This window comes from Rhodnius prolixus, unplaced genomic scaffold, assembly GCF_049639745.1.
Source record: "Rhodnius prolixus isolate KJV_2025 unplaced genomic scaffold, Rpr scaffold_3, whole genome shotgun sequence".
Lineage (NCBI taxonomy): Eukaryota > Metazoa > Arthropoda > Insecta > Hemiptera > Reduviidae > Rhodnius > Rhodnius prolixus.
The window spans coordinates 48,184,565-48,209,143 of record NW_027411603.1 but is presented as its reverse complement, the minus strand read 5'-3'; the positions used below and the strand labels follow the sequence as shown (position 1 = coordinate 48,209,143).

At 33.9% G+C, this 24,579-nt stretch overlaps 4 protein-coding genes and 1 pseudogene across 5 annotated transcripts in view; 3 read left to right on the top strand and 2 right to left on the bottom strand.

Annotated features, from left to right (window-relative positions):
• sdt (MAGUK p55 family member stardust) overlaps positions 1-23,856 on the bottom strand; it is a 166,117-nt gene extending 142,261 nt beyond the window's left edge. The window contains exons 1-3 of the mRNA XM_074126390.1: positions 23,666-23,856; positions 20,436-20,567; positions 4,190-4,299 (exon numbers count right to left, since the gene is read on the bottom strand). Of these exons, the coding sequence (XP_073982491.1) occupies positions 4,190-4,299; positions 20,436-20,502 (177 nt within the window). The 5' untranslated portion in view covers positions 20,503-20,567; positions 23,666-23,856. The remainder of the gene's footprint in view (positions 1-4,189; positions 4,300-20,435; positions 20,568-23,665) is intronic.
• On the top strand, positions 158-1,410 carry LOC141453338 (ras-like GTP-binding protein rhoA). The gene has a single exon (XM_074126425.1). It carries the CDS (start codon positions 318-320, stop codon positions 897-899), a length of 582 nt encoding a protein of 193 aa, XP_073982526.1. The 5' UTR covers positions 158-317; the 3' UTR covers positions 900-1,410.
• LOC141453336 (rho-related GTP-binding protein RhoA-B pseudogene) lies at positions 1,815-3,948 on the top strand (annotated as a pseudogene).
• On the top strand, positions 10,631-14,272 carry LOC141453258 (uncharacterized). Of its 2 annotated transcripts, XM_074126239.1 has the most exons (3): positions 10,665-10,875; positions 13,439-13,512; positions 13,654-14,272. In XM_074126239.1, the coding sequence occupies exons 1-3, from the start codon at positions 10,811-10,813 to the stop codon at positions 13,842-13,844; spliced, it is 330 nt and encodes a 109-aa protein (XP_073982340.1). In that variant the 5' UTR covers positions 10,665-10,810; the 3' UTR covers positions 13,845-14,272. The 2 variants fall into 2 exon arrangements, 1 of the variants encoding a protein (XP_073982340.1); XR_012457880.1 differs by lacking the exon at positions 13,439-13,512 and having other exon boundaries at positions 10,631-10,875.
• On the bottom strand, positions 14,511-16,098 carry LOC141453257 (5'-nucleotidase domain-containing protein 1-like). The gene has a single exon (XM_074126238.1). It carries the CDS (start codon positions 15,964-15,966, stop codon positions 14,701-14,703), a length of 1,266 nt encoding a protein of 421 aa, XP_073982339.1. The 5' UTR covers positions 15,967-16,098; the 3' UTR covers positions 14,511-14,700.
• Positions 23,857-24,579: the final 723 nt, after the last annotated feature.

The following is a 24,579-nucleotide window of genomic DNA, read 5'->3' as shown; positions in this document are numbered from 1 at the left end:
AGGTAGGTAATAAATACTAAATAACCTGTGTTTCTTATCTTTAATTTTTTGTTAAAAAAAAGAATTTTATCAGTGCTAGATATCGTTTCCCACTATTTAAGATAACCAACCTATTTAGTTCAAAATAAACAAAAAAAAAATGCCTGCAGGAAACAGTCCGCATTTTTGCTTGTTTCGAGGCACATTATTCACAAAAAAAGAAACCGTAACAATAGATTTATAACAATTGCTACAATTATAGAAACGTGATTTTTGTTATAGTGTTTCAATTTATACAAAATTTTGGATTGATTTCATTTTAGATTATTTAAATAGAGATGGCATTAAATAAAAAATTAGTAATAGTTGGTGACGGAAATTGTGGGAAAACTTGTTTACTTACGGTATTTGCTCATGATAAATTTCTGGATAAATATGTTCCAACTATATTTGAAAGTTATGTAGCTGACATTGAAGTGGATGGAAAACAAGTAGAACTCTCTTTATGGGACACAGCCGGCCAAGAAGATTATGATAGGCTGAGACCACTTTCATATCCAGAGTCAGACATAATATTGATCTCTTTTAGTTTAGTTCTTCATGACTCTTTGGAGAATGTGTTTGAAAGATGGACGCCTGAAGTTAGACATTTCTGTCCGAATGTACCAATTATATTGGTCGGTTGTAAAAAAGATCTATGTACAGATCCAGAAACTATTGATGAACTGAAATCAATGAAACGTGAACCAATTAAATTTGAAGAAGGTGTGGCTATGGCTAAAAGTATTGGTGCTTATGATTATGTAGAATGTTCCGCCAAAACAAAAGAAGGTGTCAGAGAATTATTTGAACAGGCCACCAGAGCTGCGCTAAAGGAAAGGAAAAGCAAGCAGACTAGATGGATGTGTAAGTTGCTATGAAAAATTTATAATGGTAGACATTCTGATGAATTTATTAAACAACAGTGATTATTGTGAACATGTTTACTTGTTTAAAACTTTAAAATTTTGGACTTTTCATTAAAATTTTAAAACAAATAAATAAAAAAATGATTTTTACGCAAATTTTATTAAAGTAACTAATAATACTGAGAAAGAATAATGTTAATAACACTCATGTTCTTTGAAATTAATTGGAATTCTTGATTTGTGAAGTTTTTATTAATTTAGAATTTTAATCTTCCAATAATCAAAAGTGTCAAACTTGTTGAGCCAAAGTGGAATTCCTCCAGATACCTTACTCTAGACTTCTGAACTCTACTTTTGTGTTAATGTTATTTTAAAATTAATAATGGGCTGGTTAGAGATTTCATAAGGCTTCTGAAAATGTAGGCTATTTCATTCACTATTACAAGGAACTGTCTACTTTATTTAAATATGTACTGATATAGTTTTATAAAATTATGTGCTCTTATATGGCCAGCCTTTTTCTTTTAATATTATTATTATTTATTTATTTTGTTGAATAAATTCAATAAATTAAAGATAAAATTACTAATGTATTTACTTGTAAATTATACTTTTAATAATAATTTTAAAAACTGATAAAAAATCAACTGTCTTATTTTTTAAATGACATTTTTAATCTTTAAACAGACAAAATTTCGAGTTATGTGGAATTTAAATATCACATTTAGGTAGGTGCTGTATAAAGATTGATCGGAATATAAACAGAAAGTTTAGCATTCACACAATCAAACATTAAAATTATAGTTTCTTTACACAAATAAAATAAAACTAATAATAATAAATTAAATAAAACTTTAGAACAATAGTAATTATAGTACTGTCTTTTATTTAAACTGTAAAAAATGCTCAATTAAAGAAAAGATTTCCCAGATTGCCTGCACCGATCTGGGAGATATCTATTGGTGAAATGAGCAAGAAATACAGCTTTGTTAGGGATTTTTCTTCCCAAGGCTGAATACCAGGACAGAGTGAATCCACCCTTTCGGATTTTAAGGAACATGCAATCGTGTGGTACACAGATAGGTCGAGGACCACCCCAACTCTTGAAGAGGCTGGTGCTAAGAGTATGATCAAAAGATTAGGCACTTGGAGCGATCTGATAAATATCTCAACATCTTTTCTGGAGGAAATTCACTTAATAAGAAGATTCGTCAATAAAGTTGCCAGGACAATGACGCCATGGCAGCTGATGAGGAGGAGGCCGCCACCACGGCAAGGCAAAGTGCCCATCCAACCCTATTGGAACTCTTTGGTGGAGCAAGCCACTGGCTTCAACCACTGGGAGACTCAAAAGGGGAGGAAGCTTGAAGAGGTGGCCATCCAGAACTGAGGCGAGCGAATACTTGGCTAGACAATTAACAACCAGAAGAGATCCTATGGCTTGTCTAACCATTTTCGAAAAATGTCAATAAGAACTAAAAAATCTGAACAGTTCGGTCGAAGGTGTACTTCAAATATTGAATCTTACTTTTATGAATTCCTATTAATATTATACAAATAATGAATGAAGACGTAAGCGATTTTGAAAGAACTCTACCTTGCTATATAAAAACGTCTTTTCATTTTATTATAATTAATTTCCTTTATGGACAACTAACGAACAAACAAAAATTATTAACCATACTACATCACTTCGAACAATGAAAAAATAAGTATATAGATTCCATGGGCCAATAGAAGAATTGGAAAAATGAGAGATCTTTTCTGATTTAATTTAAAAAAAAACAAAACTGTTATTCTAAAAAAAATCACTAATCTCGCAATTCTATTTAATCTTATCAAAAAAGTTGAAGATATCAACGCACTTGAAATTAGACCTGTACATGTATTGAATCCTCTAAATTAATTCGAATTTTAGATTCAGGTTAAGATTGTTGTTCTAGCGTTGGAATTTCAACTAAACCCAGATTTGTAATATTAGTGTTACTGTGTTTAAAATAAATGTAGAAATGATCTAAGTTGATTAGGAAATCAACTCTTACTCATTTAAGTAAATTTACTATTTTTAGAGTGTTGAACAATTATATTATTGTGATTTAAAAACAATAATAATGCCAATCAAAAGAAAACTAGTTATAGTAAGCGATGGAAAAGTTGGAAAAAATTCTCTACTAAGAAGATTTGCCCAAACTGAATCAATCGATGATCCAGAATGCACGAATGATTACTTTAAAGTTGATGTTGAAGTGGATGGAAAAGTTGTGAAAATGGAGCTTTGTGATACAGCTTGGCAAGCAGATTATAACCAAATCAGACCATACGCTTATATGAATGCAAACGTAATGCTAATAATATTCTCATTGATTGATCCGCAATCATTAGAGAAAGCAATCAATAAATGGTTACCAGAAGTAAAACATTTCTGTCCAAATGTACCTATTATACTAGTAGGTAATAAAAATGATTTAAGAAATGATCAAAACTTAATTAAAGCATTGGCTAAAATTAATCTTAAACCAATTACAACTGAAGAAGGTACGATAATTGCCAAAAAGAATGGTATTTCTGCTTACATGGAATGTTCAGCGAAAACTAATGACTGTGTACAAGAAGTTTTTAAAAGTTCAGTACGTGCTGCATTGCAGGCAAATCAGAGATCAAGAAATCAAGTACCTGTTTTGAACAAGTGTTGTCTGTTTTGATATATGTTGTTTGTATTGGATTTGTGATTAAATATAAAAAAAACGAACAGTGTAAACAATCATAAGACTTTTTAGGGCAATAAGTTACTTATTTTTTAAATTAATCTTATTAATTTATCTAAGTGATGGTTGACGCCCGGAGTAAATAAAGATATGGAATTATCGAACTTTTCTTTTTTATAAAATTGATTTCATCTAAAATTAAAAATCAATACTCAGTTTTGTTTCGCTAACTTGAGTTTGTAAGAAACAAAGAAGAAAGAATAAAAGGAGATCTATGGAGACAAAAAGTGGAATAAAGTGTTCTCTGAAATATTACAAAGGGTGCTCGGTGAACCGCTTTATTCCAGATCATTCAGCTGTTAACTATAAAATTTTGAAGTAACAGAATAAACATTTTTGAAAGTAATAGAATAAAAATAAGCGTAGTCCACTTTGAAAATTTTAAATTAAATTTATTATTTAAATTACTCTTGATTTTAATGATTTTGTTTTTATTTTAAACTTAATTAATTTTAATAATACCTTCCTTTTAATATCAAATTATAATTTTTTTTTATCCTTCATCAAAATTTATTCTAAAAAAAATTAATTTATTACCTGATGAATATGCGAGATGACTTCAGTGTGTGTATGATCTTCAAGTGATTTTCCATTAACTTCAAGTATTTCATCCCCAACCTCGAGGTCTGCCTTGTCCGCCGGGGAACCTGTAACATAAATCAAATTTCTTATGGTATGTATGTAAGTATTACGTAGATCATAGGGAAAAAGTTTTCAATACACTCTCTAAGTGCAGGTAACTCAACAAAATACAAAAATATATGATGACTTTAAAAAAGAATTACAATATTCAATTGCGCAGATGGATGAAGTTCTTAGTTTTGAAGAGATGTAGCAGTTGAAATACTAGGATGCTTAGCTAGAAATAACATCATTACTCAAGATATTAGTGCAAGTATCGCTGCTGAAAAGAAGTATAACGCGGTCCTACTCCCAACATTAATTCACAGAAAGTTATCAAAGAAGGTAAAGATTAGAAGACTGTGCTGCAGACTTACGGTTCTGAAACCTGTACAAGGAATCATGGTAGATGAGCACAAGGTAAGTAGCTAGGAAAAAAAAAATGAGGCTTATCATAGCCAATATTTGGCGATGAAGCTTGGAAATAACTGATTTGAGCTTTTCTAATCGAGCTATCATGATGAAACTAATACGGTGAAGACCTTTACAAATTTACCAACGATTTGGAATTAATGTCTACGCGATTACTGAGTTGGATATACTGAAAAAGATTTGACATATTTAGGACTTGGATAATAACTTAACTCTTTGATAATAACTTAATGAATTATCTACTATTAAAACAAAGACCAGAATAACAGATTACTTAAATTGTGACTATTTATGGAAAAATAGAACCTTCAGAAAAGTATCTTTTCTTTTTTACTATTATAGTTTTCCAAGAGTTTCATTACTATATAGCCACCCATTTTTTATCTTACACAAGGTTAAGTAGAAAATAAATTCTAGATTATCAATCAATTTATCTTATTAAAATTATAGTTGACAACTTCTCATCAAAAAAGTTCACTAAAATCTTTAGTTCCCTTAACTTCCACCAGATGGTGGAACAGGACACAGTTGCACTGCAAGGTGAACCCCATACTAGATATTTTATTATTATACTTAAAAAATATTTATTTGTTTATTAATATTGATTATAATTTATTTAAATACATACATCAATGCAAAAATCAAAATTATCTTGAAAGATTTGTACTAAAGAAAGATCGTAAAAGTATTAAAAAACTATAAACATTTTACGGAATCACTATTACAAAATTTTATTGTAGACAGAAGCGTGACTTAACTCTTACTCCAAGAACTAAGTAATTATTCTCTGAGAAAAAAGCTTCATCAAAGCAAAATGATAGGCTAAAAGTACATAAATAAGTGCCAGTTCAAATGAAATCCTTAAGTGTCTGCCTAGAAAGTGATAGATATCAAAAAATATTATGTCTAGATGTATGCAATAAGCGTATGAACTTTTAAGAAAATCATTGGAAATATTTTTTAAGAAAATACCAAAAAACTTTGAAAATTGATTCATTAAAGTAACTTTTTTTTTTATTAATAAATTTTGTCGAAGTTCCTCTGGTAAAACCTTTTAAAAATAAAAATAAACTATTTAGCGATTTTCTTTTTAGTTAACTGATTAAACAAACAGGCCAATTTGTGAGAACCTTTCTTTTTCTTGAACTCCTCAGATCTCGAAACATGTATTTTTAGTGACCCAAAATTGCAAAATAATCGCAATAATTTCTTTCAACGAGAAAGGAGGAATTAGCTGATAGTGTACGCAAAGATCCTGGGTTCGAATCCAGTTGTTTACTCTTAGATTTGTATTCTCAGGAGCGTGTCAACAATGTGTTGCTATAACAAGAGAATATTGTCAGGAGAACGGCAGAATACACGAAAAGGGGACCGGGCACCAATGTCCTTAAAGTTGGATGCGCCTCAATTATATATATATATATATGGAAAACTAAAGCTTCATTCCCTCTTGTTTCTTGTTTTTCATCTTAATATTGAACTAGCCAATTATTCTACTAAACATTTGACCTTAGGTCCTACTAGTATACAGATATAGGACACTTATTTATATACTCATACTGGGGATTTTAAACTGATGAGTGTAAAAGATACATCTCCCCACCCTGGAAGCATCATCGATCCGTTATCACCGTCGAACAGTCAGAATAGCAATGTACCAGAATCTCTTGATAGCAAAGCACAGGTGAACTATTTTGTAACAAAGGGCAATTAACTATTATTTGTTGAATTACTTGATCTTTTTTTTATTGGTGTCTTTCATCCCTTTTAAGAAAGAAGAATTGCGATTGAGTAAATTTTTGATTTTGAGTTTCTAACGATAGTAAACTGATTAACGAAGAGTAAGCTTCTCTCTAAAGTACCACTTGAGTATTAAGTTCATCACTCCAACTTATGTGCTGATAAAGATTTGAAATTCATTCTGTTTACGAAAATTCGTCCACAGGAAAAAGCAAATTACTGATTGGCCATTTGTTTTTTTAAATGTTTTTTAAATTTTCTCAAAATTGGTTCAGACAATTTGGTAAGTAGAATTTTTCAATGAAAATTCCACAACAAGTACCTTGAATAGATTTCTCAAATTTTAGAGATTTTTTTTCGAAATTGCCTCGTTATCAAAATGTAGAACTTTTATTTAATATTTTCATGGGAATTCCAATTAGAGGGTCACATTTTCACATTTTTCGTTTAATACGTACTGTTACAGTTTGGATATTTGTAATTCAGAAGTAACTATGTTTCGAAAATTTAGAACTTTGAAAAAGTAGTGCAGGTGTTCAGATTTTTTTTTTTTAAGTCTTGCCTTAATTTTTTATTATTATTGTTCATTTGCTTACTATCATGTTACATTCATTAGTTCATGCTTCCATTCCTTTCTTGTAACTAAAATGACTTTAGACATTATGAAATTTGAAACTTAACAATGTAGGGTATGTAAAATTCCTGAAGGAGTTAGAGAACCCTCTGTCCGTCCCTCCCATATAAAGTAGATTAAACCAAGGAATTCACTCTAAAACATGCATTAGGGCAAGGGAATCAAGGTTGCTGTTTCTATCCCTTTCAGTATATAGAGTTTGGGGGTATGTGTTTTATGTTTGTGTGTGATCGTGTGTGTGTGGGATAATTTTAATCAAAATCCCACCCTAATAAATGAAATAACTCCATCTAAATATAAATTATGGCTGCATACTATTGGAGATTGAGAAAGTTTTGTACAAAAATTAGAAATCTCTAAAAGAAAACTGCAACGAGAGAATGTCGCTGAGCTTCTTTCGGCCCAGATTTATTTTCTAATTTTTCGGTATCGAGTTTTTACACAGGAAATACCGCATTCTGCGTTCTGAAGTTGGATAAAATGGCTTTTACAAAATTATCTGCGTGAAAAACCAAATATCTCAAAAAATGTAAATCTTAGGAAGGTGAAAGTTTATAATTCGACGGGGGCTCATTCAAGGAAAGGAAATCCCTCAACGGGAAGTGCCATTTTGCTGGAATTGGAACATTTTTTTCTCCAGATAAAGGGCAATTTAGGGGGAATAAAGTGGTAAGCTGCCCTCTAAACCAAGGATGAGCAACCCGCGGCCCGCCAAGCATTTCTAAAATTGAATTTATTTTATCGACTTTCTCCCATCAATATATTGTTATAAAATAAATTATAATAGAATGGTAGTACATACTAAACCGAAATATTTTTTTATGGCGAGTTACTTGTCGACGACGTATTTAAACATGCAATACGAACGCGCCGCGTCTGCGCGATTTTTTTGTGACGAGATACACACTTGTCGGTGGCTTGTTCAAACATGCAATACGGACGCGATGCGTTTCGTACGTAGTTTCGTAAATTATTAATAAGAGTTAATCTATGTGCGGCCCGCCAAAAAAAATGTAAATTTAAATTGGCCCATTGATTAAAAAGGTTGCTCACCCCTGCTCTAAACCATCCTTTAATTTACGATTTTCTATCTAGCAGGAGTTAAATTTGTAGCTAAAATTTGGTTTAAAGAAAATTCCAAACTTCCCTTACTTAGGGAACATTACTGTCACTCATCCCCCCCCCCCAAAAAAAAGTCCTCTAATCATAAGTGAACTTGGTCAGCCAGCTGTTGGGAGAATGTTTTTCTTTTTGCGAAGGGGAAAAATGCCAAAGGCACCTTCCGACAATCTGTGGGGCTCGACCCACTAAAAAAACCCCTCCCCTCAGGCGTAAAATGTCCATCCCGGAACCGCCGAACAGCATTAATTTGGGATGGCGCCTCGTAAACTTGGCTTTCCTTCTTTTTATTGCTCTTTAATTATACCTGCAATTATTCCAGGTCCATTCTTTTTCTTATTAGGATCCTCCTTACCATGGAAGAGACCCTCGCCCAGGCTTCCTCGTCTTCCAGCATCCGTCCGACGATGCTGTCCGGAGTTATCGGACCGGTAACCTCCTGCAATCTTCTTCTTTCCTGTACCCAATGTGTACATTCAAAAAATGTGTGCAGAGCGTCATCCGAGTCCGAGCCTCCGTAGATGCACTCCCCAGACGGCCTTTTTCCGATTTGATTAAGGAAACCTGCGAAATATCCGTGGCCAGTAAGGAATTGTGTGAGGTAATAATATCGACCTCTCCATGTTTTCAATCTGCCCAGGTCATCGGATCAACAATAAACCTTGCAGTCCATCGCCCTTGGTCGTCATTCGCCCAGCAGTCTCTCCATTCTTGTGCCAGCCGAGCAGTCGCCCTCTTTTTGGCGTCGATACTACCCAGATACTCCCTCAGCAGGTAGAACCTCTGCTATTACCAGGGCCGCCGACCCCGAAACCATCCTGTAAGCACTAATAGTTCTCAGTACTTCTTTTCTTTGTACTGCCGCCAGCAACTTCTTATTTTTCCTTTTATTTATGGCCGCATTTGCTGCGGACATCAGGAGCCGTCTCTTGCTAGCCATTAACGTTTGCCATTAATCTGCTTAGTGCAGATATGGTTTTTTCAGCTTTGAGAGATACATGTTTTAAATGTTCCTCAAAAGTTAGTTTCGAATCTAGGAATACCCCCAGATATTTCAACGCGCTCTTGGTTCCCATCACAACCCCTCCTACTTGCATCTGGACTCTGGTGTCAAAATGCCAGGAGGTCTTGTAACGAGGAGGACTTCCGTTTTTTGTAATGCCAGTTCCTTACCATGATCCTCTAGCCAGGATTGTGTACGGCGCATTACTGGTTAAGCCTTAGTGGGGCATCATCTATATCTCTAGCCGAGATAACGGTTGGGAGAATAAGTACGTTGAAGAAAATTAAAGAACTATAGTAAGAAAAAGCCTGTTTCTGTTCAGATATGTTTTTTGTTTTCCACTGAATACTTTAGCTTCCAATTTGGAAAATAAAACCAAAGGGTGGTTATTACAATGCAAAACAGGAAGTTCTTCCAGTTGATCAGCTGTCTGCGGTATGGCAGGTATAAAAATAACCACTTCGACAGTTGATGGGGGCGTCCTGTGGGCGCGAATCTCTATTGTGATAACGTCATTCTCAAATAGAAGGAACCCCAGGCTGTATTCAAATCATTTCACAAACACCAAGTCAAATGTGTTTCACATAAATTTAACTAGAGATTCCCTCTTCCTATTTTCCTTCTGCGAAAATACAAAATAAGGAGTGAACACTGACAACAATTTCTGAGTGTTTGACTTACCGAAAAATTTTATCTCACCTCTCAAAATGACAAAAAACGAACTTTTTAAGAAAAATTATTGATATCTCGAGATTAAACGTTGGTAATTGTAGTGAAAAAGTCGGACAAGTATTCACATCAGTTTATTTTTTATATCTTTTAGATCTCAATTCTCCGGAAAGTTATCCGGGGGCTTTTGAAATAGTGGCGCTGCTCGTTGGCGAAATATCCAAAGCGCTAACCCTTAACCTTTCGATATCAGTGAGGAAAATGTGGACTTTATTCTAGGAACGAGAATAAACAAAAAACGCCCACTCGACTTTCTCTTTCTGTCCAATCAGAAAGAGCTTTCTCATTTTTTTTCTGAACTTTCTCTAATTTAGTTTCTCTACCCACATACTTTAAGTGGAATCATTGCTTCCAAATTTTCAATATTATTCAGTTATTCACCAAATTCCACTCGTTGAGTACCAATGGTGTTTTTTTTTTAGGGTTCTAAGGAAAGTACCTATTTGTCCCTTTAAAGTGCTCTTTTAAAACAAATTATGGAGACCTAATAATATAAGGCAATATTAAGGATGACTGAGGAATTTTAAATTTAAGGAATTTTTAGTTTTATTTACATTTTAATTTATTCAACCAGAAAAACGATTTTACAGACTTTTATGTTTAATTTCTTGTCAAGGATATATCCTGTATTACAATCTATCTTTTTTGATTTGAAACTCTTTTTTAGTAAAAATTGAGGATTAGATTTCGCTCCTGAAACTGAAATCATACTTCCCGGATTGATGGTGGCGTGGCTTTATGGCAGTTTAATATATAACCTACACCGGTCTGCTTTCCTTTTAGGTGTATTTACGGCTTAAGCAACTACTTAACTTATTTGTGATGAATGATTGGAAGTTCAGTACATTTGTCAAGTTTGTCGAAACTTTATTGTTATTAGATGTATGTAGATTACAGTGATCATAAACCGTCTGTGATTCCCATCATGTTTTTAATTAAACTCAAGTAAGTCGAATCAACTGGTAACTGGTAACATAAAAACTTAAATAAAACTGTAATTCCCTCAGATCTTTAATAATAAGGGATTCCCATGAAATAAAAATAATGTATTACTTACTTCTTAAAGCTTGTAAGTGCTTCTATATCGGTATCAGTACTTCCCACACTAACCTATTATAGCATCTTGCAAAGTTATGTCCGTACTTTTACGTAAACTACTAAAGAAGTACCATTTTCAAGAAATAAGTAAAAGCTAATTTGCACGCTTACAGTAGACAAGGAAAGGTTTGAGATCTTGAAAAAGTTTTGACATCGAGTTTTCCCCGTCTTAATGTCCTCTTAGTTTGAATCAGTGCGCGTGACAAGTTATCTAAAAAAAAAAAGAAGAAATATCGCAGGAATCTTGAAACTGTTTCGTACTCAAAACTGGTCTCAACAATTTTTACTTACCATATTTTATGCCCTCATTGTAAACATGTACCCGCAATTTTTATTTTAATAAATTCTGTTAAGGGCTTCTCTCTAAGGTGCTATTTTAGTATTTTTTGCTTCTTATATAGAATAAATGAGGGTCAAATGAGCCTGCGAAATTGCTCAGTTGGAGAAAATACGATATTTTAGTGTAATTAATTGTCATAACTAGGGAACGGATTCGTATGTATTTACATATTTTTTTCTAGGCAATTTACAGACGTTTTTCAACTAGAAGTATTCATACTGACACTTTTTAAGCCGTTTGAGTCTACTTTTATTTCACATATTTCCACATATTTGGATGTTATCGCATATTTATACATATTTGATTAAAATAAATAAATATTTCTACATATTTAATCAAAATATGTACATATTTTTCATTTTGGGCATATTTTCATAATTGGGAGGTGGTTGACAGGAACTGTGAACCACAGTCTGTAGGGCTGTGAATCACAGTGGGTACAATGGTTATTGTAATTTACACAGAATGCTGCTAAACAGTGACGGGCACTTGTTAGTTCTTTGAAGTTGTCTGACGTTGTCTGTTCTTTCAGCTCGTTCGTTGAAGTGTCCAATTCATTTCGTTCGGTCACTTAGTGTATTCTTTTTTGGGTGAAATGCCACGAACATCGGCCTCAAACAAACAACTGGTTGCTCAGCATTACAGTATTAACAGTAAACAGCTCAGTATTACTATGAAAACTACAATAAAATCAAGAAGGTCCTTTCACATCTCGAAGACGAAGTAGTAGCGATAAATACAGCCAAGTCTTTATTCGAGAAACCTAATTTAAGGAACGACCTTGCATTCATTTCTGACAATTGCGTATTTCTTGCACAAGCCATTACCCAACTTGAGTCCCAAAATGTTCGACTGACAGAAAACGTGTCCAACGTTAAAAAAGTCATTGAAAAGGTGGAAGGAATACCTGGGAGTAAGGGAGATCTGATCAGATCAAAACTGGTAGAAGTACTGAGCAAGAACAAAGGGTGGGAGACAATCTGCCAGATTTCTGATATTATCAGTGGAACAGAAGTCACCTCAGAACATCGTGTACCCTTTACAACCAACGAGATAACTTCTTTCAGCAAGGCACCTATAACATCTGTAGATGTTGAACGATCTTTTAGTCGTTACAAGTCCATCTTACGCCCAGATCGTCGTCACTTTACGTTCCAACATTTGAAATTTCATGTGGTTGCAAACAATTTCGAAGAGTGAAGTTTTGAAAATTTAACACATCTTTTTATAAATAGTAAAAACGTTCTTTGTTGTATAAATCATTATAACTTGTAAAAACAAATTATTTTGTTCCTAATAAATTATTATAAATTGTAAAAATGTTCTTTTCTTGTATAAATAATTATAACTTGCCCCCCCTAAAAAAAAAAACTCCATTTTCATTAAAAAAATGTCCATTTTACTTAAATATTCCAGAAAACATTTTAAGAAAATCACATATTTTCCACATAATTGACGAAAATAAATGCATATTTTAATTAAATATTTGGCATTTTTAAATACATAAAAATCCGTTCCTTAGTCATAACTAAGACATATAATAAATTTTTGTAAGAAAAAATCATACAGGTGAAATTCACACGATTGTTTCTTAATACGGATCTACCATCATCTCGTTAGTGCGAATTAAATATTTTTATTAAATTTCTGAGATTGCGGAAAATTTGAATAACGTTTCCCTGTATGAGATGTTTATAAACAGCAATTCCTGTGAGTATTTTCACCCAAGGCAGAGAAGAAGAAAATTGGCGGATCTTTGCCTGGACCTGCAGGGCTCCTTCATTAATTAGAAAGGATCCCATCTTGTCTAGAAGCTATTTCCAAAATTGTAAATTATATTGGAATAAGATAATATTTACTGAATAATTCATCAGAGATTTTATTTGTGCTGCTAGTGTCAATTCAGGTCTAGAATATACATATGTGACTAAGTGATATGACGCTATTGTTATCAATTGCAAGTTAACCAATTTTCCTCATGATTATTTATGAGTCAGCGACCTAAATTAGCAGCATCAATCTTGTTATAACTGCCTCATTTTTTATAATTTTGTTTTTATTTATTTACAGCAAAAGAGCAATTTCGAACTTTAAATATCTTATAGAAACACCGGCACCACTTTTCTCTGACTCAAATTCTCAAGGTTTTAATTTATACATTTTCTAAACTCATAATTTGTGATCATATATACTCTTAATTATTACTACAAACATCTCTCCAATAAAACTATACATTAAATCGAAATGCCTCTTTAAATGGTAAACTATTTAACATTCATTTTTAGGTCGCATCAATATCTGCGGTCATCGGCGCCCGGAGCTATTTTCAGTGTACTCTCGACCTCTGAACAGTGTTCTATCGTTACAGACAGCACTGTCCATTACGCACCTGAAAGAAGCTCCTAGGAAGAGAAAATCTAAGGGCCAGCAGCTGGATTCAAACCCAGGACCTCCGCGTGAGAATCCAATGAGCTAATACTCCAAGGTGTTATTACTCGTATGATGTTTTGTATAATTAATTCTCTAAAAATCTGGGAAAAATTAAAATTCCATCTAAAAGAAAAGGTATTTCCAAATAACTTATTTCGTGCTTAGAATTTTAGCAACCCATTTTATTATAGCAGAAGTGATAGGCACGTACTTTACGTATGTTCGAGAGAAGCCTGGGTAGAGGTAATCCCTCTCTTAGAACTACCCTTATTCGGGTTTTTCTAGAAAAATGTTTCAAATTAAAGTTGTAGATATAAGCATGAGTACAATAAATTTACAAAGCAGTTTAACGAAATTCATTGGAGAAAATTTCAAAACTATTGTTTGTTATCAAGCTAAATATAAAGTTTAAGCTAACGTGCCTTTTTATTTTTGAGGTACACTCTCACTTTCCAGCACCCTTTTAGTCTTCATTTTGAGAATACACCATCTTTCTTCCTGAATCACCAAGAACTTGCTTCATCTTGAATGTCAAGAACGATACGTGGGTACCTAAGAGTTGAAAGTCAGTACAAAACTGCCTGAAATCCCAGGAGGTAGAGAGGTTTACCAAATATTTCAGGACTAGGTTCTTCAAAGTACTAAGTTATTATAAATTTCTTGCGTTGCTTGAAGGAGTAGAAGGAGTAGAACAGTTGACGAATGCAGGAAGTTGTGTAGAGATAATGTATTTGCCCTTGTTAGTGATATAATAAAAAAAAAATTACAAAATAACTGTTAACAATTGATAGCTTAAACTAAAAAAATATTACAGATTAAGTAAACAATTTTTTCTAGCTTAACCGTATTTTGATAAGTGAAAATGAATATAAATGAATAAGTTGCATACACAAGTATTTGAATTACACGAGTAATTTTTTGTTATTATTATTATTTTTATTATTGTTCTTGATGGTGTTGTTGAACAACTGAGATACCCAAAATGGTTTGTGACAAAAATCTGCTGGCTTGCTGGCTAGATCCATCAAGGAAGGTATACATAGTTTGGAATGTTTCATCACAATATCACCCAATAGTGTTGTCATTCCATCCTGCCGGAAACAAGAACCCCAAAACTTAGAGCGTATATATTGTGAATGTGGATGTTCACCACTGAAGAAGACACCTTCCGCTTGTATTTCCTCTAAAATGAATACTGAATCTAGAGACTGTACCAAAGATGGTGCGTACACATCGTGTACAATATGATCACCAACGTAGACACATTTTGCTGGTCTTCCAATTTCTTTACTCAGAACATTGTATAAAGTTTGCCAATTACCATTCCTATAATGGCCAGTGATGGTTTCCATAGTTATTTCTTCATTTGCACGATTTTTAAAAGGAGTTTTTCCGATGAAAAAATTTGGTTTTCCAGCTTGATCAATGACTGTATGGAATAAAAATTGCCAAAATGATCCTAAACAATGTTTAACTACATTGTTAAAGGTGCTTGGGCACGCTGAGGTGATTAAAATTAATTTGTGGTTTTCTTTTAATCTACACAGCCAATCAATTATTTCTGTTTTACACTGGTACAAATATTTTGCAACGTTGGCATCAAATGTTTTCGAAAATTCTGAATCCAGTCTGTACATGTCAATTACAGCGTCTATAACGTGATCCCAAGCTGGACGGTAATTCTTAGCAGTATTTTCTTCTTCAATTAAATCGACAATTTTAGCATAAACTACTACAGCTGTGATGTCTGTAAAATCTAAAAAGCTATAAGTTTCTGCTGTAGGTATGTGACTGTTTATTTCAAGCTTATCTTTTATTATAGAATCTACGGTTGGCCATCTCATTTCAGATCCATATGAATCTATAATTGCATTTTTGTCAAGCTTTTTCGTGCCATGACTTGCACTGATTATAGTTCCCTTAGCAGATAGGTTTAAAATATTACCTCTATCAAAATCCAAAAACAGGCCTTTTCTAATAAAATCTATGTCATCTTTATTCATCACATCCGGCAAATTTTTGTAGCCCTTTTTCTGAATCAGATATCTACTAAGATGTTTGTAATGAAGCTGGAATAAACTACTCAAATTATATTGCGCTAGAGTATTATCGAAATCCAAACAAACTGCATCGTAATTGGATAACTTAAAGATTTTATCAAATGACATGATATTCTTAGTTTTGAAAACTCGTAAAAATAAATTATTGAAGCACACATTCACTAAAGAAGGCCTCTGATAGCCCACTATAGAAACAAACTTCGAGAACGACTGGAGACTGACTGAACTAGAGGAAGTACTTATATACTTATATACAGTCAACGGGGAATCACACTCTCTCGAGAGGGGAGAAACGGCATAGTGATAAAAGAGACCTTGCAATGTGATTTGTTTTAAATCGTACGAGGAAGCTGTTATAAATAAAGTAAAATGTGGTAATTGTAAAAACTCTTCAATGTGTCATTGATTTATTTATGATTCAGTATGAATAAGGTAGCAGAATGTGCTAATTGAATATTCACTTCTGGGGTAGAACATTCTGAAATTACTGTTTTCTTTCAACAATGTTTACACTCCTAATTTCTGAAGTATTTCTGAAGTTTTACTAAATCATTGAAGCTTCTGAGGTCTAAAAAATGTTTTGCCTAAGAACTCTAGCGAATAAAAAGAAATATTACTGGTATTATTTAAACTTTGTGATTAAAAACACAAATCTAAAATTTGTAATAATTTTCTTGATTAATTAAGGTTTTTTTTTTTTTTTTTACTAAATGTGAATCAAACGTACGAAGTTTTTAAGAAAATTTGTGAATTTAGAACTTTGAGAACAGTAGTCAAAGTCGAGTGAATATTCACAGCAGATTGTCTTAGTATTTCTTTTCGATCCCCCATTGGACTTTAATTCAGTTATGAAAATCCCTCAGTTGTAAGTAACCTCACTTTTCCTTTACTTTCTTCAAGATTTTCACGACAGTACCATCAACGAAATAGTTTAAATTTGGTGAACACCTTTGACTTCAATTAAATTCATGTTAAATTAAATTTTCATTTCATTATCAGAATTTACATAATTGCATTGTTATAAAATGAGTAGATAACATTTCTAAAAAACATTTCGAGAGTTTCTAATCTGTATTTAATCATGAAATGTTGTCAACCGTAAGTATCTGAACAATTAGTTATTTAGTGATAATTTGTATGATATAATGTGTCAGATACAGTTTATTAACATAGAGGAAAATTAAAAACAAATGTTCTCTTTAAATAGAAATTTAAAAATACAATTTTCTCATAATTTAGTGAAACATTCTATATATAAATATTTACATATTTAGTTAGCAGTAACAATATTTTGCCAATTTTTTTTATTTTTTTAGGCGGGGCTTATTCGTCCAACTACCAAATTAGGTGTCGTGGACAGAGGCAACTAGAAAACATACTTTACTATCAATCCTCTGTATTATTATTATTATTATAACCTTTAAATACAATTGTACAAAAGTGTTAAGTGCACAAGGTATACAGCATGGCCAATGCCGTCTGCTGGAGTAACTGCTTATAGAAAATAAATGAAAAATACATTCAGATACACGAATTACTAAGATATTTTAAGAATGTTATATTAATACACTAATGAGAACAAAAAGAGAGGGGAATAAAGAGATAATTATACAATTATAAAATGAGAAAATAGAAGATACTTGGAGAGTAAAAATAAAAAAATAATAAATGGGTTATACCAAAAGATTTTCAATTCTTCTCTGACAAAGAAAATAAACTAAATATGTATACTAAAGAAAATTAATAATTGAGACGCTTTAATCTGTAGTTCCAGGCTAGTTTAGCAAACGTAATGACGGATCTACAATCCGGAGAAGAAAGAAGATTAACTATGTGATGACCTGTAACACCAGATTTCCCTAAACACTGAGATCGAAGCTCCGTTAATACCGGACAATCAATCAAGAAGTGAAAAAGGTCTTCTTGGACACTTTGGGAGCAAAGAGAGCACAGCTTCTGAGAGTCCGCTTTTTCAATCCAAGGAACACAACTCAAGGGTAATAATTCCCCTCTGAGTTTAAAAAGCCAACGCATGTCACTCAACAGCAACTTGCTTTTTGCTTTTTTACCGAAGAACAGTCCAAATTGAGAACTAACGTCCACCAGTGTTCTGTACAAAAGAAAGCGTTCTGTACCTCTGGCCCGCCTAAGAGACTCCTCTTGACAACTGTCTTTAATTTTTATGAGGATATCTGATTGATATTTTTGCCAGTTATCAAAATTACTCAATGAGAAATTTACCTCGGGCGAATACTTCTGAGCCAGTGCTGCCCATTGTCTAAAGAAACCCACATTTTTCATGATATGTTCCATAGCTACAATACGTGGGAGACGAAACTCCGGAAGAGATAAAATTTTATTACAGTAATTAAAATGTAATCTCAAGGTGTGCAGGAAGAGAGGATCTATTGCAGTTTCTATATGAAGCATATAAGAAGGGGTGGAAGAAGGTAGAGAAAAGAGCTTCTTAAGAAAATATCTTTGAAATTTATCGAGAAGGTCAAAATTCTGAAAACCCGAGATCTGAGCTCCGTAGCAAACTATGGTTCTCGAGACCGAATTAAATAGCTGATATTTCATACCAAGGGGGACCTCATTCTGACAGATAAAGGACGACCAGACTTTGTTTATTCCAACCTTAGCCGCTGAGATTTTTTCACTAAAATGACTGTTTAAGGAGAGACTGGACTTTAATCAATTCTCTGTAGTTGCCATTAAATAAAAAATCTGGGGGCTAAAGCAGAAATCAAACCCAGCAGTAGAGTACATATCAGCTTTGCGGGACTCTCCTCTAACCATTCGGCTACCATGGCCAACGGCCGTTCAACGACGTTGAACACACCGGTTCTCAATAATATTATTAACAATAATAATAGATAGGTGGTAAAAATGGAGAATTTCCAGAAATTACGCTTTGGAAGGTATTATTTTCTCCATAGTTCTCGTAAAATGAATTTACAAAAAAATAAAATAATAATAATAATAATAATGAAGAACAAGCCTTTAGTAAGAACCAGGCCAGTCGAGAATCTCCCGCGGCGAGAGTCGGTTATAATTACGAGGCTGAGGATTGGACACACTCGAGTGATCCATGGGCATCTCCTCACTGGGGCTAGAAGACCGTGCTCATGGTGCAATGAAAGGCTGACTGTGGCACATGTGTTGGAAGAATGCCAGATCCTGCGTTAACATAGAGCTCAAGCAGGTCTGCCAGACGATTTGCGTGCAGTGCTAGAAATAGGGTCTTCTCACAAAAAAAAAGGCTATTTGCATTTTTGAAGGAAATTCAATTTTATCATAAAATTTAGGATTAGGTTAGCTAATAGGTTAGTATAACAAAAGGGGAGAGGAATATTGAGTACTCTCCCCTCTGGATGGACGAAGTATGAATGTACCAGTAGGCATGAATGTATTTATCAGCGTGAGTGATTTATCAGCGTAAATGTATTTATAAGCATGAATGTTTAAATTAAGAAGAATGTAAGTGTAAATGAGTGTAAATATTGCACATATTGCAAGGCTTAGTATATTTCAAGGGGTGTAGGAATATTTATAACAGTACTACACCCCAAAGTTCAAAACTGATAGCTATGATAGCTTGGAAAAGGATATAGATACAAATAGCCTTTAGGTGGTAAATAAAACTGAGACAAGACGAATGAGTTGGGTAAGAAGAGGATGGATGACACTACTGGGTACCCGCACTCCCTCTTGTCAGCTGGACCGATAACTTATGAAGGGAAGTGTGGGCCTAGGTCGGATTACCCGGGGCTCCGCCATGCCTTACTGGATAAGACATTGGTTGGACGCTAATCGGGCGGAGAGACATGTGCAGCCTAGTCTGAGAAAAGAACATAGCTCTAGGGGCGCTAATGACCATAGTCGTCGATGCGCCAAAAAAATAAAATAAAAAAAATAAATAAATAATGAAAAACAATGGTAAGTTCTTATATAAATGTTTAGGGAAATAGTTAAAAAATTTCATCTCAAGAGAATCTCGGAAAACTGAATAGGAAGTTTGCACATCCAGAAAAGCCACATTTTAGTAAAACTCACGTTGTCTAAGGAACTTATTTACTTATTTGTTAATATTTTACAAGTGCTACGGCCACCATGTGCTCATCTTAGAAGGATATTTTAAATAGCAGCATGATCACCTCCTCACTGGCGTCCAGGGCCGTCAGAAATGGATTTAATCTTTAAGGGTAGGCAGTCCTTTGAGAACGGATTGACAGGTTTACCTCTTAAGTAAGCATCTCACTTCAATGTAGTTATAATGTAAAGAACCCAAGATGCTTGAATTTTATAATACTTGAAGCCTTCGATGTAAGTGTTTAGTACAAACAATTTTGGTTTGTCTAGATGGGCATTACATTTCTCCGGCCAGCCCTTAATAGAATGGCCTGTTTTAAATGTCATTTAGCCGATAAATTAGTTTCACCCAACCTACACAAATGTCACACTCTCGTAACTGATTTTATTATGAGGTCGGTAGATAATATTGATTTGAGATTTCAAACAAAATATATTACTAATTAAAATTAAGTTCTAAATTTAAATAAAATAATAACACTTACCATATAATTTAATTTTATTATCCTTAGTTTCGCAGATGATGATGACGTAGCCCCCAAGGTCGACCATCCTGTTGGCGGCAGTGGCCAGCCCCTCTTAACTGAGGGGCATGGCTTAACCAACACCTCCCACATCTGTAAATTTTGAGGAAATAGTTAAAAGTTTCATTGATATAGCATTTTTTACTTTTAGTCGATGAAAGAAAATGAAAGTAGAAGAAGAGGAATTCGACAAGGAAAGTATTTCTCAGCAGTTCAATGTTCGACTAGAAAGGTAGAACTCTTACAGAAAACTGGTCAAATATTTGGAAAGGAATGTACAAATAAAGCCACGTTAATTCAGTGACTCTAAACAATCCAATAGTTGCTACAGCCATATTCATCATTATTCTGATCTCCAGATCCCATTCATCAATGACTAAAACCAGTAACGTTATCGCTAATTCCACTCACTGCTCTCACACATCACCATAATCATATAAGGCTTCAACTTTCAACTTCAACTCATTACAGATAAACTCCCCAACTTTCCTCATCATCCATTCCAGATAAATCCCCAACTTTCCTCAGCATCCATTTCAAATAATCCCCTCCCCACGGAAATAGGGTGGAGTTTCACTATTAGTTGTTTCTTCTTCACCGACGTTACATGTCAATCTTATTTGGTTGTTCCTGGTTCCACTACCGGAGTAGTTACAAAATTTTCAAATAATTTTTTTTTTAAATCGTTTGATAGGTTCTCATTAAACTCGTTATTATTACTACTTACTAGCATAAATCATCCTTTACCATGATCATACTACTATTGCTTCATTAAAAGTCAAATAAATCATATGCTCGGCTGATACAAATGAATGAAATATATTAACTTGGAAGGTTAAACGGAACGCATCTTTCTTCTACATGAATTTCCGCCTGCAAGATGCTAGGAAACTTTCCCGTAGGTTCTCATCACCTGGTTCTAGGCCAAACAAACCAGCCCTACTTCCTCCTTAAAGTACACGAACTATCCGTGTATTTTATGAGCAGAAACGGTAGATTCGTACTGACAAAATTAGATGATTTCTTGATCATTCCGTTCTTGGGGAGATTCCAGACAGAGGAACTAGTGTACACCCCCTGCTGCCATCGACTCCTACTTCTCTCCATTCTTATTCAAGATGGCCAGGTGCAGAGGTGTCAAATTAAGGAGCATCTGCATTCCGGCTGTGGACAAGCGCCTAATAACGCCTGTCATGCTCAGACGGGGCCAAACGTTACCTTTTTCTATCGCTTTCTTGGTAGTGGCCAGTCCAAGCCAATAACCGATATTGCAAAAAAAATGACAACTTTTCCGCCCCTCTCCCACAAATATGTCGAAGATATGGATACAAAGTTTCAGAGTAACTGAATAACGTTCGACTCAATTAAGTAGCATTTCCGGGTAATCTGTTTGACCAAAACCTTTCGATCGAGTTCCTTATCATGTTACCAAATTTATTAATTCACCGTTTTAGTCACTTATAAGAGAAGTTAATCCATGCAATAATAAAAATGGAATTACTTTCGATGAAATCGCGGAAAACAAAAAAAAAACAAGTCGTACATTATTTTTCTTCAAACGTAGCATTTCAAACATTTATTCTCCATAAATATTATATGTATAAGAGATATCACAATAGGTATATCAAAGCGGAAGTTTAGAACCTAAACCCAACCATCCCCAAGAAAATCCTGAAATGAATTTCCTTGGGTCAATTAGTCAAATAAAAGTTACGGAACTCCATAAATACAATCAGTAGAAAAGTTTAAAACATTTTTTAGAACCATTCTTCTGAAAAAATCTCAAAAAGTGAAAAAAAATAAGTAACTGATTCTTTGGTTTGAGATTTTGATCACCAACTTTCTCTCGAACTCCTAAAAAATAATCGGAAATACGTAATTGTACTGTAAGTTTGAACTTATCGAAACTTTGCATATTTTGAGGTAGTGTTCATATATACACACACTCACATTCTAAAAACCACTTTTTCTGGACTAAGGAAACACAAAACGTATATTTCCGATACCGAAAATCTAGCAATACTTTCTCTTACTAGCAGCGTCAGGAAGTACGAGTATAATGTAGTATAAGTAGGAAATACATAAAACTAATAATGCATTGATAAGAGAGTATTATTGGGAGGTATCAGTTTATGGTAGATTGAAACCTCCACGGCACAATTTAAAATGGACTGGTCCAACTCCCTTGTATGGAATAAGAACTTCTAAAACCCAGCAAGATCTAGATATAATGTTTGGTTTCACGAATATAACGCCATCAAGAAAATTATTTAACCCCTCAAAAAATTGATAAAATTTCTAGTGCAGAAAGAATTTTAAATTTTTCATTATTTGAGGTCAAGATAACCCCCTCCAAAAAAAACGTGGGGTAAGAATTTAAAGTTTGAAGAAAACGATCTAATTCCAAATTTCTTGAATCTTTATTCAATTTTACGCGATTCTCCAACACTAAATATGATTAATTCAAATTTAGCATGTCATAACTTTTCCCCAGAAAAATCCATTTTCTTCTCTATGATTTATTAAAATTTCTTTTTAAAAATGCCAAATTTGACCATTCAATAGATGGAGAAAATCGCGCGAAATTTTAAAATGAATGTAGTTGAATACCCGTTTTTCACTTTTTCACGTACAAATTTAAAAGAAACAAAATTTCTACTTTGATACTAAGTAGTAAATCTTTGAAAATCCGTACACTGAATTTGAAAATAAATAAATAAATCTTTACTTTTTACTTAATGACAATAACTTAAAAAAAATGCTCATACAAAAAGGAGAGCAAGGGCAGATGATAAAAGCTGACCGTGAGATTGCCCACAACAATGGCAGCTTTGCCGTCGCCATGGCTACCGGCTCGCTGAGTGAGACAGGACCTAGACGTTTCGGGGCGAGGCGCTCTTTTAACCATCAAATAGAGTGTGCCTTCTTCAACGAAAACATTTCAGCCCGTGTATTACAAAAAACAAATCAGCTGATTGGAGGAAAGGATAGAATTAGTTATCTCATGGGCACTATTGAGGAATGTGTTAAAACCAAGTGAAGGTTTTTTTTGTAATTTAAAAAAAAAAAAACAAATTAGGCAATAACTTGAGAACACTATTGGGAGACTAGAAATTATACAATTTCTAATCGTTCTAAGATTAATACTTTTATTTTATTTTTTCTTAAATCAAAAAAAGGAAGTAACTCACGTGTTTTCCGTCGTTCAAGTAGTGACATCTGCGTTATATTGTACAGGTTGGGGTGGCGGTGGGCAGGCGTGAAGTGTCAGGCCCCCCGGGGACACCACGAGAAAGGCGATCTCCTGTGTTGAAGATGAGCGCGAGAGACGGGACACTCGCGGCTGTCAGACTGTGGCTCACAGCGGCGGCTGGATATGTTCCCGTAGGACTGAGGGGAGCAGGCCCAGCCTGGGATACTGATCAATAACGCGCGGGCTCTCCTACAAAAAGGGAGGGGTAACCGTGCTGTGTGCCGTACAACAGAGAGCGTCGAGCTTCCTACACCATTAACGAAAAATCTTGTCTTTTTTTTTTAAACTTACTTTTTTGATTTTATTTAGTTTTTTGTTCTTACAATTAGCTGATGAAAACATCATTAATTAATAATTTATACATTAGTTTTGATTAAATGAATTATATCCATTATTCCGACAATAATTTCTGCAGCGTTACTAAGTCTGTGCATCTTTCCACTGTTTTTTTCTATTCCTAACCGTTCTTTGTACTATTTTTACTCAATGCTTATCATGGGGGTACTCATTTTTGCTTTTAATGGATACTTGTATCAGTAAAGAACTATGTAAAGGCCGAGTTCAATGTTTTGCGAACAACTTTTCGGAGTTTCTCGTCCTAACCATCGGACAAGATCAGACTCATCGCTCTCAACAAGAAACCACTTCTGCCAGATGGAGGCATTCCAAACTCACTATGTATTCAAGCAAATCACTCGCTGACTAGAGCTATATAAACCCGAAGTGATTTCTTTTCAACAAACGAATGGATCACATCAGTTAAAAATAAAAGGATAAAATAATTGGATTGTCGTTAATCGAAGAAAACGTTTTAAGAAAAAAATGTCTTCAAGAGAACAATTCAAGCTTCTC